Source organism: Carassius auratus, chromosome 32 (assembly GCF_003368295.1).
Source record: "Carassius auratus strain Wakin chromosome 32, ASM336829v1, whole genome shotgun sequence".
Taxonomy (NCBI): Eukaryota; Metazoa; Chordata; class Actinopteri; order Cypriniformes; family Cyprinidae; genus Carassius; species Carassius auratus.
In genome coordinates, this window is record NC_039274.1 from 7290226 (window position 1) to 7311897 (window position 21672).

At 36.4% G+C, this 21672-nt stretch overlaps 2 protein-coding genes across 2 annotated transcripts in view; one reads left to right on the top strand and one right to left on the bottom strand.

The window, feature by feature from the left end:
- The window catches only part of LOC113051486 (galanin receptor type 1), a 41214-nt gene extending 27676 nt beyond the window's left edge, over positions 1-13538 (top strand). The window contains exon 3 of the mRNA XM_026215260.1: positions 12663-13538. Within this exon, the coding sequence (XP_026071045.1) occupies positions 12663-12980 (318 nt within the window). The 3' untranslated portion in view covers positions 12981-13538. The remainder of the gene's footprint in view (positions 1-12662) is intronic.
- Positions 13539-15357: 1819 nt separating this feature from the next.
- Positions 15358-18086, bottom strand: LOC113051487 (probable ATP-dependent RNA helicase DDX28). Its single transcript, XM_026215262.1, has one exon. It carries the CDS (start codon positions 17916-17918, stop codon positions 16224-16226), a length of 1695 nt encoding a protein of 564 aa, XP_026071047.1. The 5' UTR covers positions 17919-18086; the 3' UTR covers positions 15358-16223.
- Positions 18087-21672: the final 3586 nt, after the last annotated feature.

Sequence of the window (21672 nt, forward strand, 5' to 3'; positions counted from 1 at the left end):
GCCTACCTGTGATAAAGTGCTGGAAATAAGATTTTAATTATGATTTGGGTGACAGAGCCAAATGTCATGCATGTAAAAGAAGAGTTAGGAGAAAATGTCATTATGAAGGATATTGTACATTATGATTGCTTTATTCATTATCTGTATAATCAAGTAATATTTAAATGTCTGGTTCCATGTATTTTGCCAAGTGGTTTTTACTGTAGATGGAGTAACAAATTGTCTCCTGTGGTAACTGGCAATGTGAAATTGTTGTTTTAAAAACTAAACATCACGCTAAAGCATCCAAAAAATATGTATTTTTTGTAAATTGGGCCCTCTTTATACGCCTGGGACCATGTTGCTGCTGTTTCCCACCCAGGTGATGGTTCTGGCCATTATTCTACCGTCATAAACAGTCTGTGACACCAGAGCTGATAAATTAACAAGCATCTCTCGTCCCTTTCAGAATAAAAGTTACAAAATACAATGACGTTAACAGAATTACAATATCTAACAAACAGTAGAAAAGAATAATAAATCTTATAAAACTAAACTATATTAGACTACAATGCACATTGTGAACAAAGCTTTGTATGTGATTACTGGTCCTGGCTCAGTGGAAGTGATAAAGCTGGGTGAGACACTGAGAAAGAACAGCTGAAGTTTAAATACAGCAGAACTATTGAGAAAGAGAGAGAGAGAGAGAGAGTGTGTGTACATGTTACAGCAAACGAGTCATTGAGAAAAAAAGCTTTAGTATAAACACATCCGCTCCTCTGTTAAAGATAACAAAATCTCTGATGGGCAAACCACTCTGAAGCTCTCAAAGCAGAACAGATGCTCAATAGTCATGTTCACTTGAATCTAATCCAGGCCCTGCTCTTTTTCCTCTGTCACTTCAAGTGACTGGTTTACACATACAGCTACACCTACATGTAACTACTATCTAAAACATTTACTGTCATTAGAGGTTTTTATCTATTCTTGATTGCATGTTTCATTGTCTAAAGCTGATTATGGGAACTGGTTTAAGGCTAATAAAAATCTTCCTAATACTTGAAGGATTAAAAAATCAGCATATGCTTCATGTTCCACTTTGATTGCAATCCTGTTTATATAATGTTAAACTAAATGTTTCAGACAAAAGACTGATAATTCCAAGCAGCACATTTTCACGGTCTGATTTATAAAAGCGGAAAAACTTTTTCGACTTATTTATGTTATTTTTCTATTTAGTTGCTATTTTCCACAGGACTCCTTTTATAGTTGGTCTGTGTGATGATTAATCTGAATGATGTAAATCATAACACCTTTCATACAGTACATAAAGACTGTAATGGTAAATCAGGCGTGAATATGCCTTTGGCCATTGCACCATGTCACAGCTTTTTAAACTTCTTATGCTCGTGATCCTGACTTCTTTTCCATTCATTAGCATTGTGCCTCTGCAGTTACTATTGTGCTATGTCATAGGATAGGTCAATACATTTTCATCAATCCTGTTGATCTAGACCTCTAGTTTTATCATGTCAACTTTTCATGCCACTTTTCTCTTTTCTTGCACCTGTTTAGAAGTGAAGTGACATTCAGCCAAGTATGGTGACCCATACTCAGAATTTGTGCTCTGCATTTAACCCATCCGAAAATGCACACACACAGAGCAGTGAACACACACACACACTGTGAGCACACACCCGGAGCAGTGGGCAGCCATTTATTCAGAAATGTTCCAAATTCGGTAAAAAAAAAAAAAACATTAAAAGACAAACTGTGTATTGTCCATTGTCAGATCATTTGTAATCCATCAAAATGTCAAATATATTAGCTTTGGCTGGGCCACAGAAAATAATTTTGTCTTGTCCTTCGCTTTGTTAAAACTAAAAACGTGTTTTGATGTAAAATAAATGTCTAACGAATTTCACAGATCGTGATAAAACTAATATCAGCTTCATGTGTCTGCTTTTCAACCCTGAATGCATTGCCCTTTGCTACCATTGTAAGTGCATTACTTTAAATGTGATTTGTGTTTGGTTTTAACAAACTGCGAGATCAATCAAAATGATTTTCTGTGGTAAATTACAGCCTGTCACAAATCCTGTTGATAGAGGTTAACTTCTATTGAACTGAGACTCTTAGATACTATATGGAGTATTCAGGACCCTGAGACTTACTATATGGTAAACAACACGAGTATATAAATAGATGTTTTTATCTCAGTCCTCTTACTCTATTTCTGTTCTCTCTCTTTGTGTATTGGATATTGTGTAATCTTTATTAAGTTCTCCAAGGGGAGAATTTAGATCTTAAGTCAAGTCTCATGCTTGACCCCTTCCGTCATAGATAGGATTCCAAATATGTTTATCTTTACCTCCCGTAAAGGATTATGAAGTTATGATCTCATAAATTATTATGGTTTATTGTGTAAGGGCCTGGACACACTATATAGTTAAAACATTAAATCATTCTGCAGGAATTTTGCAAGTGTTTTCAAGTCAAAATGTGAACATTTTCCTTCTGTGCTCAACAATTTTGTTTGGCATAACTCTAACAAAACACATTACTGTGTGAGGACCATCCCAGCAGTAAAGCATGATAAGGGCTGCTTTACAACTGAAGGGAAACAAATTGCTTAAGTTTCAGATGAAATTCGCTAGAATTCAATTTAAGACACTGTTCCTGGTTCACCCTACTGTGAGTGACTCTTCTTGATTGCATTTTGTTGGGGAGCAACATGATCAAATAAACATTGTATTGATTGTAGACTTGTAAAATAGAATCTTTATAATATATATATAGAGTTAGTTCAGCTTTCACTGTGCTTTATGTTCACAATTCTTGGTTTCATACATTGCTTATCAGTTGAATGCTGTCAGTGTTGTACACACTGTTCACGTCATTAACATGACACAGTGTAAAGCTATAGATAAAATGACTGTGACGAGATGAAATGATTCATATGATGCGTTTTCATATTTTCTTTTTACTTTAGTGTGTTTTGTAGCTGTTTGTGTATGTATAAGATATATTTATGTATAAGTCTCCCACAGAATAAATTTTTCTATGTAAAAGAGAAAGCTGATCCAGACTGGCCAAAAATGCCTCGATTGAATTCTCCCTCACATATCTACGTCACTATGTCGAAATATTTGCATAATACCACCAAAAATGGATATGCAGAGTTAGAAGGCATGGTTTTAGGTATCACGGTGGTGTTGTTGCCAACATGCTGTGGAGACACTTTGTGTTTCTATGCGAAAGCAAAAGCACTTTTTGTTGGCCTTCCAAAAGTGGATACAATTAGGAGTCAGAGGTTAACATTTATTTACAACACTTCCAGAACAGTACAACTCAAATGTTCAATGCTGAAAGCATTGAGTGTCACGCCAGATGCGTGAGAGTTGGCAACCCTGCACTATAATAATACACATCTGATTTCTTTCTCAACTGTTTGCTTTCACTTTAGACATAACCGACAGTTTTTTTTTTTTTACATACTTTCCAAGCAGGGTATTCTGACATATTTTGTATTTATTTGTCGGTACAAGAGCAAGAAGAGGCAATTTCGGTTTTCAAGCGTTTTGAAACGTGTTTCTCTGGCTGCGCCCTGAACACCAGAACACTGCGGGTGCTAAATTGGGCTCTTTAACATCTTTTTCTGTTTGTTTAAACTGTGATTTGTATTTGTTCATTTAGGTGCAGGAGGACGCAAACTTTGCATGGAGAGCTAGGTTCGGTGTTGCTGTCTGTGAGACGCGGCTCTCTCCGTGCTCACCAAACACAGGATGCGAGTAGCCTGTTACCGCGTCTGGTGTTTGAATGCTTTAAACTCTTTTGAATATTTCGATTGGCAAGGCTTAAAAACACGTGAAAATGATTAGCTTTCAGTTGAGATCACTAGGGGGCCCCTCTCAGCTGTGGGCCCCTATAATTGTCACCACCTTTCACTCCACTAGCAACGGCCTTGAGCACACCCTTATAGCATGATACAAACACCCGATTAATATTTGACTGTGAGATTGGTAGTTGAATCGGGCTCCACCTATCGAAGCATCAAATCATCGACTATTCAGGGTCACCCCTATCTTTTACAACCATTTCACAAAATAATGGGCTTTGAAAATAGCATCATATGACCTCTTTAAGTATGAGAAAGTGAAAGATGTGTTAGTGTGTGTATAATGTAAAGCATACATAAGAGACACTCAGAAGACAAAGAGTCTGAGCTAGCAGCCACATCAAAGGGATACCCATTACAAGGGTGTTGCACACCACAGCAAGGTTTCCATTTCCTTTGAGATCAATGCATTAATGTCGCTGCCAAAACTAACAGTGGCTGGCGATGTGCAGTGCCCCGAGAGGATAAACAGCATATCAAAACACTAACTTAAATTTTACTTTTAAAAACGTTTGTCAGCAGTGACCTTAAGCTTTTACATATTTAATGACCACCGTGCATTGATTCATGCTTGCGACACAAGCTACCAGTGGCTTTTGTCCTAAATTTTACTGTTAATTGCTGCCAATGTGCTGTGATTGGCTGATAATACCCACCTATCTGTCTGCAAAAGGTCACACTGGTCTAAATGGATGGACAAATAACACAGTGAACAACTTACTCATCCAGATGCATCACTTTCAGTGACATCTAAATCAAAACTAACTCAAAACTAAGTAGAAAGTTTCTGTGAGTGAGCTGGTTCTTAGTGAGCTCACAGCTCTGTTAAATTAATGCACCTCCGAGCCTGTGACCTTCATGATACCTGAGGTGTTCACGGAGCATTTAATGATTAATGGTATGGAATGAAAGTGGCTATAAATAATACGTAAACAACAGCCTGTAGAAAGAAGTACAAGTCACAGAAAATGTGATTGGTATTGTTGGTGTAGTTATTTTTGAAGCAAGATAAAAGATTCATAAACATGACAAGAAGTTTAAAAAAAAAAGAATTCTGATTTTAAAAAAGTGTTTTGAGACACCTGCGATTTGTTCTGTTCTGCTCCATCTAGCTTTTTTAAACACAAGAATGCACACTGTGTGAACAGAACTACCTCTCTCTTTCTTCTTCACTCTGCACAGAGCTGAAAGGATCTAATGGTATCAAGGTTGTAGCACTAACATAAGTACTTGTACCTAAATGCTTTAACTGTTGTTCTGTATCTGTTTCTTTTAGTTCTATAGCATTAAATCTCACTTTGCCAGTCAGATGTGGTACTGAGTAAGACAGACAGTTCTAAAACTTGAATAAAGGGTACATAAGTGGTAAAACTACTCAAATAAAAGTACTGGTAAAAAATTATTTCTCCGATAGAAGTAACATCATGATAGGTATTATTTAAACGTAAAATAATTTTCTCTCTTCTTCTTGCACATGAAAAATATAGTTTTAAATATTCATAATTTGAACAATAAATCTCTGACATCATCCTAATGATTTCATAATTTCAATAATGTAATAAATCCAGTACTCCAGTCTCAGAATCAAATGAAAACATTTTAATGTTCAGTCTTTCCTTTTATCATCTTCCCTTCAAAAAGGAATGTCTGTGTCTCTGGGGTTGGTTTGTTGTTATTGGGTGTGTATGAGGAGCCAAGGTTTTTTTTTTTTTTTTTTTTTTTTTGCAAAGGCAATAGATAAAGAAAAGAAGTACTTAAAGCCAAGGATTCATTTTGTCATCTTAAATTCACTTAAGTAAGAGAAAAAAGTACCTCTCTTGAAATACATATATAAGGGGTCATAAGATGTTGCTAAAAAGAACATTATTTTGTTTATTTATTGTAATGAAATGTGTTTATGCGGTTTAAGGTTCAAAATACACATAATTGTCCACATACTGTACATTATTGTTTCTCCTCTATGCCTCTTCTATCTCGTTTTTTACAAAGCTCATCAGTCTGAAAAGCGAGGTGTGTTCTGATTGGCCAGCTATCCAGTGCGTTGTGAGTGGCCAAATGCCTCAAGCGTGTTACGGAAATGTTACGCCCCTCAACATACTGTGATGCGTTGTAAATACAACTTAACCACTGATTTCTAGTTTTGTTCTCTTTTGGAAGGTCAAACTCAGGGACATGCAGAGACCTTTGGAGGGGCAGGTGCTCAAAGAATAAAAGGGGCACATGGAGCATGACTTCTAATAGAGAATTATATTATATTAATATTTAATTATTTTTTTTTATTTTTTTTTATTGAGTTTACAGGGTATGGTTGTTTTGTTGTTATAAACACTATTGTTGTTGTTGAATTTTTTATTTATTTATTTATTATTTGAAATAAAATTAGGCTATATTCTAAGAATTTTTTGAATGATAATGATAGTATAAACAGGATTTATAAGTATAAATCAGAGGATGATAAAATCAGTATAAGCCTGTTTTATCAGTGATGTGATTATTATTTTTAAGGCACTCTAAATTTTTTAAATAAATACTGTAAAATAAAAGTTCTAAATAATTGTTTTTAGTCAGAAAATATAAAGACAAGACCCCTCGATGCCCTTTAAACGTTTCCCAATCTAACAGCACGAATGAAAGAGAACAGGCACCTGTGTGTACTGTATAACTAGCTGCAATTTTTATATTTCATTTAAATTTAATGTAAATGCTTCTCCTATATTTTATTCGGGCTGGTGTGTTCATGGAGAGTTTTCTAGATTTAAATCTAGATTTAATTTGAAAGAAACAGTTTCGATCGTCTATGCATGACCTGACGTTTTATTTGTATCCAAAATGAGAAGAAGTGAATATCTGGAGTGCTCAACACGCTCATGCAGTGTATTTTTAATTCATACTCGAAGCCGTACGGTGATCTCCAAAACAAAACAAAACAAACCCATATAGAAGTAATAATGTATGATGAACAGGAAATCTCAGTTTAAATAGTGTCTGTGCCTTTATTTGCAATCAAGTCAATGATATCGATGTAGATGAAAGCAAGCCAGAGGCGACGGCGGCGACAAAGAACCGAAACTCCATCGGTGACAGATTAGAGAAAAATACCTTGGGAGAAACGAGTCTGTAATGATATGATGTTAGCAAATATTAGTGATTTTTTGCAAACATTTCTTTGAGTAACATGACCGTTAATATAAACTCACAATTTAGTGTAACACAAAACAAATGATAACTTTTTGTTAAAATCTTTATTTATGCCAAAAAAGCTTACATTTACTTGTCTTTCTGTTCGCTCAGGCAGCCATTTTGCAGAGATAAATCATACCCCTTCGTTTCAATTGTGGTCCCGAAAAATCTTCATTTGAAGGGCTATATGGCCCTTCCCCTTACCCCTACCCCTCCAACCAAAAGAGAATCGAGACACCCCTACCCCTTCACGAAAGGAAAGGGGAAGGGCTAAGGGGTAGAATTGGGATTGGGCTTTAATTTCACATTTAAACTATTTTTCCCCCCATGTTTCAAATTATTTCAAATATCAGTATTCAACGTTTTATGTCAAAAACATATCATTAAGCTTATTTATGCATCTGTAACTGCAGTTTAAATGAATCTATGTCCCCTGTGAGATACATAAACTGTGTAAATACATGCTATTTCAGATGCAGATTCCAGAAATGTTTTCATCATATAGTACATCACATGACCCCTTTCAAAATTTGCTTGATTAGCTAAACATAAGGGAATATCACACATCATATTACCAACCACCAATCTCTATAGAGCTAATGAATTTCTAATCTGTCAAAAGACAGTTTTCATTGATTCTGAAAACACAAACTGCGATCTAATGTGTTAGTATATTAACTAGATCATGATCAAACCTTGACAGATTATGATTAAACACATTCTTCACAGCCAAAACTAACCCGACTAGGAGAACATAAATCTTCTCTTAATGATTTCCCATACTCAGTCTATTTGTCATCTGTTTAGACAAGGCCCCTGACAATAAATCTGAAAGTTATCTTCTACTTATTTGTAAGTTGTTAGCAGTTTTATATTGTTCACTCCAACACTTACAATTTCACTTAATAACTGACAAAAGCTCATTTTCATGTAAGCAGTGAACTACAATCCCGATGCAGCTTATGCAGATCGACTTATCTTCTTACTGTCTCTGTGTAGCATAGAAGGATAACACTAAAATGTGATGAAAATAAAGAAGACAGAAAAGTGATTATTTAAGTCAATGGGAAGAAATAGATCATTTTTTTGGGAGAAAGCAAAACAGAGAGGAAGAAAGAAGACCAAAGGTGAGAACACGGAGAAGGGAATGGAAAGATAATTGCAGACAGTGGAGGCCACAACAGGTGTCTGACCACTGACAAACCCCTTCAGTCGTAACAGGCAGCAAACTGTTACCTTCACAAACTGTGCTGTATAAACAACTTGTTTTCCTTCGCCCAGGGTTCAGACAGTTGGTTCTGTGGATGGTGGGAGAGGGAAAATAACAGTAATCATGTTTGAATTCAGTCTGAGAGCTGTTATTAGCCCCCCATTATGTTTAGCAGTCCATTCACACCATCAAAAATTTTCATATTCACTCATAATGTCAGTTTTTTTGTGTGTGTGTCTGTGAAACAGTGGACAGAGCTATGGTCAGTCATCAAATGCAAGGAAGAAAATGCCTCTCAGTGTGTGTATAGATTTTGTTTATTGTTTGATGTGTGGACACAGATATGATTTGGAGGCTTTCCATGGAGCCCGTCTTTCTGCTGAATTTCACAGTCAGAAAAATGAAACGTTTGTCATAATTTTGAAGATGTTTCATTGCGATGACCCTAGTGCCTCCAGCTTCTATTTCACCTTAATTCCACAGGCATTTCTGCATAGTTGGCATCATTATGACTGTTATGCCTGTCGATGAGAATGTGTTCATTTCTGGAAAACAGTGTTTGCAGTTTTAAGTGAATGTGCATCAGTTTCCCTTTAATAGTAAAGTACTGACTGTTTTTTATTTTATTTTTATTTTTTCATTCTTGAATCAGAAAAAGATAAACCCTGTAGAAGCTCAAATAGTTGTGATTTTCATGTACTATAGGAATTAATTATGTGTCCCTTGCTGATAAACATAGTTAACATGGCACTGACTATATTTGCTTTCATAAAAGCCTAGTTTACTCCAAAAAGAAAAATCTGTCATTATTTACTTAGCTTTATGTTACTCCAAACCTGTATGACTTTCTCTTCTGAGGAACACTAAAGACGATATTTGACCAAACATTGAAAGTGGTTGGGATGGAAAACAACAGTGGACCACACTGACATATTTTGAATGACTCAGTGGTAAATGGATTGTGAATGATGAGCATTGAGGGGAGAGATTAAAGGAAGATGAGATGACCATCAAAGGAGAAATTAAACAGTTGGTTTTTAGCTTATTTACTTTAATCCAATCCTGTCCTGTAATATCTCCAGCTGTGTTTTCCAAGAAAACCATGTCTGTCTTCATTTCTACTGAAGTCAAGAGCAAAGAAACCTTATTGTTGTCTATATGAGAAGCAGCATGGTATATTTGCTCCACAAAATGTCCTTAGTAATCCATAGGGAAAGATGTAGAGAAGGAACATGGCTTCCAAATATCATTATTTGTTCTGTGGTTCCCGCTTGGAGATTTTAATATTTATCTCTTTATCTCCCCAGTTAAATATGCCAGTCACTCTACGTCATTACCAGTAGTTTATCTGGACTTTGTGTATAACATTGCTTAATAACAATCATGCAATCTGAAATATATATGAGTATCAAACTATGATCACAGCTTTCACATGGTAGAGCCAAGAAACTAAAAGAAGTGTTAACCTTTTGTAATATTAAATCATTCTATCATGTTTTCAAGCTCTGAAGGATATTAATGGCTAAAGCACATCTCTAGGGCCAAGGGAGAATGGCACCAATCTACCAGAAAATTTCCTGCACTCTGCTAGACTCTCATCCTGTGACTAATCATAGTGGGGTCTCTCTCTCTCTCCATCACTCGCCCACACTTAGTTTCAAGTATCCAGGTCTTTTTAAACCATTTTACTGTGTATTTGTTTTATTTTGATGTCCTAACATTAAGGGTTATGTTTAGGGTTAACCCTAATCTGCCAAATATATTGTATATAGTCTATATTTGCATGCAACTATCCTGACTCTCCAGTGTTGATTTACTCAGAAGTATTCTGTTACAAGCAGTACTTAACCTTAAGCAAATCACAGTGTGTGGGCTTTGACGTCTGCTAGGCAGATGCTGTCTACTTGGCCGGTGCCAACTGATAATGACTTCAAATATTGGGGGAAGGCAATGTCTGCGTTCCCTGTGTGGTGAAAACAACCTGCTGCAAAAAGTTGTGGAAGTAAATGTAATCTTCAGGAAATTGGCATCCTTTTTCCAACCTCTCTGAAAACAGTGAGCTCAGCAGTCAGCATAATTCATATTGCCAGGCACCATCTATTTTATTGATTTTTTTTAACAGAGTGACAGAGCTACATAACATCCATTAGGAGATGTATTTCGTACCTCTACGCATTATTGCTAATTTTAGTGTCATATTTGAGTTCATTATCCTCTCATCATTCATCTTCTGGTGTGGGGCTTCATCTACTCACTCAAAGGATGCGTCGCTTCATCTGTGACAGCTATGCATTATCAAGCCCACAGAAAGGATCGCTTGGTTTCATCTGCTTTGTATCATGTTGAGAAAGGTTGAGAAAGGTTGAGAAATGAAGAAGAAATATCCTACTGTTACCACTTCAGTCTCCACATTTTCAACACCGTTATGGAAAACAATTCAGAGCAAACGACCAAAAAGCATCTGTCATCTGAACAGTCTCCTTTCTTATGCTATGGCCTTCTATAATGACTTGTCCGGCCTTTTATTCCCAGCTTACTTACAGTGACCCTCATCCCATTTACCGTAATGGCAAAGGCTTTATTACCATTCTAAATCATACGCTCTGTTGAGTCTCAAATTTTGTCATCTATTAACCTCTTAACACAGATTGTGTTTCACATTCACAGCACACTTAAGCATCACACTCTTACTTGAGTTGGACAAACTGTGTGTCATTAGAAAGATTAAAGACTCCAGCATCGATATTTGACCACTGTTTCGATAAAACTCAGTTCCAGTGACAGTAATTTCTTAATTTTTGTCAGCAGTATAAAAACATTAGAAATCTGTAATGTATGATATTCTGAATAGAATAACAACATGCATTCAAATTCAGTCACGTCTGCTGCATTACCCTTATTGAGTCAGCCTATCAACATTACGTATCAGGAAAACCTTTTTGTTTGAGGTGTTGAAGCCTGATTGTATCAGTCTATTGCTGTATTGTGTGCTTATAGACAGAAATCGAACATAGCGTTATTTCTGGCAGGTCACGTCAGTCAAGCTCACTTCAGCTCACTCTCAGCTGATCCACATCTACAAATAGGGATACCACAATGATTTGCTTGCTACTGCATGCATCTAGTCTACTGTATCGGCTCTTTTCGAGTTAGAACCAGCACAGTTTTCACACAGCGGGGTTTTATAAGTTCACGTATTGTTGAGAGGGGGGGAATGCGACATTAAGTAAACTGCCGTGTGGAAATCCTCCTCATAGACTCTTGCTTATAGTCGAAAGATTCAGAGGTGAATTGGCACTCGACATCAAATATAGTGTATCTGAGCACTGGCAATCAGATGAATGCTTGAACGCCATTGGCTATTACGGAGAAATAGAGTGATTCTATTATATTTCCCCTTATTTAATGTCTCGTTCCCTCCTCTAAGAGAACCACAGTTATGTTGAGAAACCAGACGTATATTTGTGCTCACATAGCTTCACTAAACAGCATCAATAAGTGCTTATAGTCCAAAAGTGTGCATACTTGGAGAAATATTGATATCAGGGCCGTCCTTAGGGGGGTGCAACTATTTTTTTTTTATTTTTTTTTTATTTTTTTATTAAAAAATACTTTTTAGAATAGGTTGGCAAATGTATATTGGATTCAAAGTGATATGGATTGGTAAGCCAAGTAATAACAGAATAAAGGCTAATAATGGCTGAATAAAAACAAAAATGATAATAAAAGAATAATAAGGATTATATCTCATACCTGGCAGAGGTATGAAAAGTTTGTCAAGTGAATGGAGTAGTTTGCTATGACAATAGCATCAGACAATAGCATGCAGAGGAGCTTATAAGAGGCAATAGATTATTTTATTAGCCTTCTATAAAAACACACATGACACAGTCTTGAAAATGTTTCATAAAATGCATAGTTTTAGATATAACGACCTCGGATTTGAGATGAAGCATGAGCACATTTGTGGCTTCAGTTTCATTGTGTTTCTAAAACCATTTACCACATTCACATAATTTTTTTAATATATATATTTTTGTTTTTATGTTTGAGCTTATATATCTCCATATTCATAATAGTCTGAGTCTTGGACAGTAAACTTATAAGTGTCAACTTTGTAAATACAGTATATGCATAGAATAGTCAGGAAGATTCATCAGCCAAAATGGTGTGGGCGGGGGGGGGGGGGGTGGCGGGTGCTTGAGAAGGGGTTAATAGAGACCTGTACCTTTTACAGAATAACATTTGCAAGTGCTAACACATTTAAACACTGTTAATTATTTAAGGAAAGTTTATTGTTTCTGTATACCTGAGAAAAATGAAGTAATAAAATCAGGTCATCTGAGGTATGATTAACCACCCTTTGTCTTCTCTCTCTCTTCCTGTGTTTTCTAGACAGCTCAGACGGTGTTGCTGGTTGTCACTGTGTTCCTCATCTGCTGGATGCCTCACCACATTATCGCTATGTGGGTCGAATTTGGCCATTTCCCACTGAATCATGGCACTTTTGCGTTTCGCATCATCTCTCACTGCCTGACCTATGGAAACTCCTGTGTCAACCCCATTCTTTATGCATTTCTCTCTGAAAACTTCAGAAAATCCTGCAAGCAGGTCTTCACGTGCCATTTCTTTTACTCCACTCCGCCTGTGGAGAAAGTGGTGCGTATTCGCGCGGAGAACTTCTCCATGACACATTCCACCACTAACCTGTGACTTCAAACTTTTTAGAGATACCAGTAGTTGAAAACTTCTCTTTTGTTGTTTCTGCTTCATGGATTGGTGTCATGAGTTACACGAAGAAGGTTTGACTAACAAGGACAGTAATAATGAATTGTAAAAACCATATATAATATCCTAATCCATGTTTAGTAAAGTCATTTGTCTATAACTATTTAAGTGTAAGTAGTGTTTGTCATTGAAATGTTATTGCATTTTTATGTTCACTGTTAAATGTAATGTTATTGAAAATAATTAAAACCTATGTAGAGATTGAATTAATTATATAATTACTATAATTCTATTTTGTAATGTTTCAGAGAATCACGTTAAAAGAGCATGACTGTTTGTGAAGGAACTGTGCCGTCTGAACACCTTTTTGCATAGTGTTTATGTAATATTCGAACAAACACTTTAAGTCTCAGTTTAAACATGCCATAAACTTCAATACTTGCTTGTATGCTGTAATTATATACTCAGTGACATTGGTTTACATGTATTATGTCCAGTCTTATGGTTATATATCCATTATGAAAAAGAAAATCTTAATGAAGGTTTACCCGTTTAAAGAATTTGAATAAAAATGTCTAATTCAATGAAAAAAGAAATGTATGTTTAAGTTTTCTTGTCCCTTAAGGGTAAGTTAGAGTGGATTATTGTTTAGAAAGGATGTCGCTATCTGTATCCTAATGCTTATGGTAAACTGTTTGACATACCGGAGATTGTCCCAAACAAAAGACCAATGGAAACTCTGTGTGTGTGTCCATCTCTCACCAGTCTATTACTCACGCCAGGACAGAAGCTCTCATAAACACAGATTGTTTTTAGAATCAAGAATGAGTCAAGAGATTCTCAAAGCTTAGGCACTTCCCTTTTAAGTGACGAGAAAAGGGCTGTGTGGCACATTTTCCAAGTCAGTTTCCTGTCAGGTGAAGATTCTACAGTACCATCACAAAGCTGTTCACTCATGCCTTTAATGCTTGTGAAATACAGCTCCAGTAAAATGCAGCTCTTACAGTAACTTGATATAATAGTAATACAAATATTAACAACAGTGCTGTAAATGATCCTGAAAAATGAAACAATTTATGCACAGATCACACATGACTTTGGAATGACTTGAGTCAAGTTGCACACTGGTAACTTGCTTCTTCTTCTTCTTAAGTCTATGATGTGTTATACCTTGGACCCTGGATCACAAAACCAGTCTTAAGTGGCTGGGGTATGCCAAAAACCATTAGGATATTAAGTAAAGATCATGTTCCATGAAGATCTTTTGTAAATTTCGTAACGTAAATTTATCAAAACCTAATTTTTGATTTGTAATATGCATTGCTAAGAGATTAATTTAGACAACTTGCAAGTTGATCTTCTCAGTATTTCGATTTTGTTTTTTTTGCACCCTCAGATTCCAGATTTTCAAATAGTTGTATCTTGGCCAAATATTGCCCTATCTTAACAAACCATATATCAAAGGTAAGCTTTTTTTATTAAGCTCTCAGATGATGTATAAATCTCAGTTTCTGGAAATTTACCCTTATGACTGGTTTTGTGGTCCAAGGCCACATATTTAAATATATCTATAAAAAAAATACTGTATTTCACATTGTGTCGGCACTATAGGTCTCTAGCAGTGAACCATGATAAGAGATTTCTAGACTGGGAGAACACGCAGGTGAGTACATCTTGGAAAATATCAAGAGTCTGGGGATGCTAAATCATGCTCAGACAAATCATTCACAACTAAGTTAACCTGTTCAAACAATATCAGATTTAAGAAATGTGACTTTTCTCCCGTTCTTTTTGTTCAAATCACAAGATTAGAATAAATCATTCTTGAGAGCATCACGTCTTTGTTGCATTTCAAAAGTTAAAAATGTGCTGTATTCTACAAAGTCAATAACATTAAGAGGCACTGTCCAAATTCAAGGCCATGGTAAGTTCCTCATGCATTGGATAAAGCCTAGAACTCATAAAATGGACTTACAGAAACTATTCAAGCATACTTAATGGGGGGCCAGCATGCTTTTTCTTTAAAATGAGCCCATCAGCTCCCAGCTCCCTGTTTATGTCTTTTCTAATCAATGTTTTGAAAGACCCTCTTCCCAATAACACCACTGCAAAGTTCAAATTTATCTCATGGCAACCCTCCTGTTGTGCGGTAATAATAAACAGCTGGTAGTGAAGCATACAGCCTCACTTTTAGCCCTCTCTATCACATTCATTCCCATTTAGCAAAAGATAACAATTACCAGCACATGAATAACAACAAACATAAAACATCACAACAACCAAAAAAAAAACAAAAAGGGAACACTGCAACTTCGCCATTTAAATGTGTTTTGGTCTTAGCAGCAATTACACCTTCTTTAAATTAGGCTGTTTGCTGTAAGATTTATTATTCAGTGTCAAATACCTTGCATAATGGCCTGGCCTATAAGCCCACACATAACGGTTAGAGGTTCATGGCAAACACTTTCAAAATGAACAAAACAACATTCAGTCAACTGCATTGGTGTTTAAGCTGTCCAACACAGAAATGTAAACAGAAGCCTCAGGCCAAAAGGTTCTTAAATATTAGTGCTTTTCTATACAAATACACCAAGCAACATTTAATTCCAAACCTGCAGGAGTTGCGAATGGCGCTATAGGTCACATGACAATAACAACATGACATGTGCAAGTTCAGATTGCATTCATAATATACAGGACATTTATAATGAACTAAATACACACAGGGTGTGATTTCAGACACAGCCTCAATGAAAAAATTATTTTCTTTTTTGAAGATCATAAGATGTCTAACACAAGTTTGAAAAGAGGCATTAGGCCAAAATGTTTTTAATGTTTAGGTCTTTAAAGGTTCAATACAACAAATATACAAAGAACGCTTTATTTCCAAATCTCTGTTTTTTTTTTCTTGTACAGAAGCTTTCAGCCGTTTGTGTCCATACAATGAATTTCAAGGGGGTCCAAAATAATAGAGAGAGAGAGAGAGAGAGAGAGAGATTTTAGAATATCTTTGTGTTCTACAGAAGAAAGAAAGACATAGTTTTGGAACAACATCAGGACAAATACATGACACAATTTTCAGTTTTTCAGGTGAACTAAATTTGAACATAAGATTCAGAACTGTTCTTTAAATGTTTATTTTAAAGTTTTAATACAACAAATATACAATAATCATTTCATTGTTTTGTAAGGCTAAAGTTTAGATCTTAATTTAGTCACTTTTCTCCATCACTTTTCTCTCATCTCTCTTTCTGTTTTATTGCTGGGTTTCTGAATCTCTGATTCCATCCCTGGTAAAGATGTTCTCCTCCTGGCTGCTTTCTCTATTCTCTGCACCAGTTCCACATCCCACCGGTGTGTGACGAAGCTCAGCACCTCCCCTCCCTCGGAGCCACCGGCTCGCCCCACGCGCCCTGCGCGGTGGATGTAATCAGTGTGGGTCTCAGGGAAGTCATAATTGACGATAAGTCCAACTCTCTGTGTGTCCAAACCTCTCGAAGCGATGTCAGTGCATATCAGAACATCAACATTCCCTCTTTGAAAGTTCCTGAAAATCCCTTCTCTCATAGTCGCAGGCATCTCTCCCTGGAGCCTCATATGACGAACACCCATTTCGTCCAGTGAGTAACCCAGCCAGTTCACAGTGGAAGCAGAGTTACAGAACACCAAAACGCCTTTGTGCTCCATTTCGGCCTTCTTCAGGGCCTGGTGAAGCTCTAGAATCTTGTCTGCACCTTTGACCCTGAGAAACGTCTGCTTTACATGCGGCATGAGATGATGTAGCATCCGGCTTTTAACAGTCACCATGCTGGCCAGGTCAGTCACCTTACTGAGCACCTCTCCAACGCCACCCGGAAATGTGGCTCCCACCACGACCAGCTGAGCTTTACGGATGAGCCCAACCGTCTCAGAAAGCCTGGAGGCCACCTCGGTATGTGAAAGAATATTCTCAAGCATGCCTGCAAAGCTTTCGTCAAACATAGTGTCGGCTTCATCGATGACTAGGAAGTTTAGTTGGTTCAAGTTAATGAAGCGCTTCCAGAGGGCCTTCAGCAGGGCGCCAGGAGTGGCCACTAAAACATCCGGCTGACCGTGAGTGAACGCCACTTTGATGTTTCCCACACCTCTCCCACCTCCTGCGACTTTGACCACAAGTCCAAATGGTTTGCTGACCGATCGAGCGACAGATGTCACTTGTTCTGCTAGTTCCCGTGAAGGCACGATGACCACAGCACGAATGTTTCTCTCGGTGTCAGTGAAGGGCTCCTCCTGCAGCCTGTGGATGATGGGAAGGAGGTAAGCGAGTGTCTTTCCGCTTCCTGTCTCTGCAGCACACAGAATATTGCGTCCTTTGAGTATTTTGGGAATGGTTTGCATCTGCACTGTGGTGGGGTGAATTATATTCTGACTGTGTAAAGTCTCGACCAGTTCTGGACAAATATTAAAGCATTTAAATGTCTTCTGTGGGGTGGAAGCACTGTGATCACCCACGTCCTTCTGCTTGAGGACAGATGGAGGAGCACTTTGGATGCTGTTTATGGAGAAGTAATCCCCCAACGCTTTGTTACTCTTCCATGCCTTGGATGTCAGATCAGGTTGTTCAAATTTCCCAAGTGTATAGCCGACAGACTGGTTTAGCTGAGGGTTCTTGCTCTTGATCAACAGTCTTCCAGGCTTGACTGTTGGCAGCTTGTCAAACTTCTTGCTTTGCATCTGTTTGATGTTCTCTATATGTTCTTGCATGCGTCTCGGGATGCGGATCACCACAGGCTGTGAGCTAGCGCTTGTCATTCTGCGTACACCCGCGCCAGTGCACGCGATCTGTCCCCAGCCGAACTGTGAACTACAAGAACTGCGCATTAACGTTACCTGCGAGATTTTGGAAGTGAGAAGGGCACAGCGTCCGATCTTCACTGACTGCATTTTACAGACGAGGTGCTGCCACAGTACACACGAAAGTGAATATCGGATGTCCTGTTTAATACGCAAACTTATTTAAAAATAATGTTTTCTCGTTACACATGCGATAAAACACTGATCTCACGCACCCATGCGTTTAGCTCTTCTGGGCGCATAATGATGACGTTTATAGGCCAGTCACGCCAAAATTAAAGCCCCATGGTATGATATTATGTACATTTGGTAACTTATCTCAAGATAATAAAGAGCATAGTGTCTTCTTGGACAAAGTGCATTCATGGTTAAAAGATGGTTGAGTCAAGTCTGTCTTTTATATATATTAAGTATGTAAACTATAAAGAACTATGAAAAACTATTTTTTTATTAATATAAGTTTTTTTTCCACATATGTAGATTTTTTTAATCAACCCCCCATATTTATAGTATTTAAAAATTATTTGAGACAATACTCAATTTAATAACTTAACAAATAATAATAATAATAATAATAATAATAATAATAATAATAAAGCTGGAATATAGTTACATTTATTTGATGAATATCATTTACTATAATGTTTTATTTTCACCCCATGTTTAATGTATATTTATTAATATGGATGGTTCAAAGAATGTTTGTGTGTGTGTGTGTGTGTGTGTGTGCTCTTGTTTTTGTGACATATCAAGACACAACTCTGTATAATGCCATGGGTATGACACAGGTATTACAAGGAGAGGGTGACTTATGAGGACATAACCCATGTCCCCATTTTTCAAAACACTTATAAATCATACAGAATGAGGTGTTTTGAGAAAGTTTCCTGTGAGGGTTAGGGTTAGGTGTAGGGTTGGTGTTGGGCCATATACAGTATGTACAGTATAAAAACCATTACGCTTATGGGATGTCCCCACTTTTAACTTTTTTGTGTGTGTTCTGTGTAATTCTAAGCCCCTCTTAAAAACTGTTGTCCTTGAGTGTAAGTTGTATGCCAATTTGTTCGGTAAATGTTTTATATTTTATTATACTTCAAACAATAAAATAAATAAATAAAGCCCCATGGCATAAATGTAAGGAATAGCATCCTACTCTTATATTTCTTCTATATATTACATTTATTCATTTAACAGATTCATCTTAAGGAAGTAACAACACTGAATGTTTCTAGCAATAAAACGTTTCAACCATCGTCTAAAATAGTACAATTTAGAACTGGGATTTAGAAAGATTAAGAAATAGTGAAAGCATTGAAGCTTTTTTAAGAGTTTAACTAAGTTCTTTATTCTAGTGCATTGATTGATTGTGTTGACATTTCAGAATCTTTATCCAATATTGAATAATATTGAACAATATAAAAAAATATATCATTATAATGGCAGATATTATTATGCTTTTATACAACAAATTTGTTAGTGTTAATTCAACTCTTTAAGTTAAGATCAACTCTGTGTGAGTGAACATATTGTCCCAAAAGTGTTAAAATTGTTTCCGATTATACTATGGACAGAGTTATATTTACAGTGTAAAACAACCCTTGTCCAGACCGCAGGGAGTTAATTTTTCTTCAACACCAGAGTAAAGAGTGACAATTTCACACTTAGAATATTTTAACTCTAGATATTTTTAACTCCAGTGTAAGGAGTTGACACTACTGTACTTCACCCAGGTTAAATTAGGAGAGCTGATAGAAACTGTAAGGAAATAATTTGTGACAACTTGCATAGATACATTGAAAACAACATATTACATCAAAACGATCCATAAAGTTAAATTTGACTTTAGTCTGGGATCACATTCTGCTCATTCTACAAAGTTAAAAATAAAGGCAAAAACACAAACAGTTGTTTTAACTAGATCTTTATTAGCAAACAAGCCACTTTACATCATGGAAGGTTCACTTTTAAAATAAATGAAGTAGGTACAATATAGGCATTTCTGTTGAATTATCAGATAATAATCAATAATACACAATAATCAGAATTAATATGAAAGCTGCTTATCAAATGGTATATAATGCTTCATGTCCTCCATGTGAATCCAATCGTTTAACCTCAGTACTATGAAGCAACACGAGTGGTTTATTTGTGAATAAAACAATAAATTTACTATTTATGTTCACACAACAACATCTGGTTTCAAATCAACACAAAATGCATGCAGTGTGATGTTCTCCAAACGTGTGCTAGAGATAATTTTTTTGCAAACAGCACCAGTAGCTTAATTAAACTGACGTTAAACCACTGGAGTCACACTGATTCTTTTAAGGAGCTACACTTTTAACTGCCTATATCTGCCTTGTGTCACAGGTTTCCATTCTTCATTTCAAAGTAAGATGTTTGCGGTTTGAATGCTCTTGAGTCTGAATGATTCAGACCTTACCCTACATAAAAGTGGTTTTATGATGGCATGAACGAGCTGCTGTGAAAGATTCAAATAGAGGTGCAGCAGTGCAAAACTAGTGTTCTTTTGTTCTCAGACTTCAGATTCATTTCATAACATTTATATAGGGTTCTGAAAAGCAATTATGAGAAGAAAATTTTTATTTATTTCTTTTTAATGTACATTTAAATCAATGTTTGAGACCCGTGTTCCCAGTGAGACGTTATAACTAACATAAACACAGACACAACTGACAGTTAGAAATCTTTACCTCAGCAACATACACACCTTCAGGAAGATAAAAAATGGTACAAATATCTGTCACTGGTGTGGTACACTTTCAAAATGTACACCTTACAGTAATTAATTAATTAGCCCTAAAAGATGAACAAATATTGAAAGTAAATGTACATATTTTTAGCTTAAGCCTGCATAATTGTAACTAAACGGGATGTACTATACCATTTGATAGAGAACATGCTCCAGTGACAGCTTTATACCTTTTCTTCGGAGGGTGCATATTCATTTCAAGGATAATGTAATCAACAGTCTACCTGAAAATTAGTTTTGTGCCCCGGTACTTTCATTAATCTCTGCTCCAGCCTGAAACCACAGAGGTGTGCTGCCACTGACCTATGCATTCAGATAATCACAGATGTTCAGCTGTGCCTGCAAAGGGAGATAAACATCTCCTGGTGAGAGTATTAGCCAAGTGTGTTCACAAGTCTCTGTGTGTGTGTGTGTGTGTGTGTGTGTGTGTGTGTGTGTGTGTGTGTTTATGTGTATGAGAGAGAGAGATTTTAATCAATAGTTATGTAGCCTTTTTTGTTCGTTTTTGTTAGAATAATCCCTATTGAGTATTTCTCTTTGCTTGTAATGGATACTGAAGAACAGATAAATACTTTGAAAGAACAAGTTATTGACTGTGCTGCTTAGTAAATGATCCCGTCATTGGATCATTGGTTGTTAAATATGTTAACATTTATTTTAAATTTTTCTATGGCAGTCTCAAATTATCAACATTATTCAAAATTCTGCAAAGTTAAATAGATTTAGTTGTTTGTTGGTTGGTTTATTCATTTATTTTAGAGAGTTCAATGGCATTTGTCACGGTGTCAAAAACAGTTGTAAAAGCAGTGTGACCTTTTTTCTTTGCTGTATATCTGCACAAACAAAAAAGCTAGCCACGAGTCTTGCAATAAACTGGTTTCACGTCAGTGTTTTTACTACAGTTATTGACAGGCAGAAGGTAAAACGAGCACAGAAAGGTTATTGCAATGCAAATATGTCAATGCACGCTCCATCTACCTCAGTCTCTTTAAAAATACATCATACCAATGAGAAAACGACAAATGCAATACCCAAACTTTAAATGTCAGCTCGGTGTAATTTTTTTATATT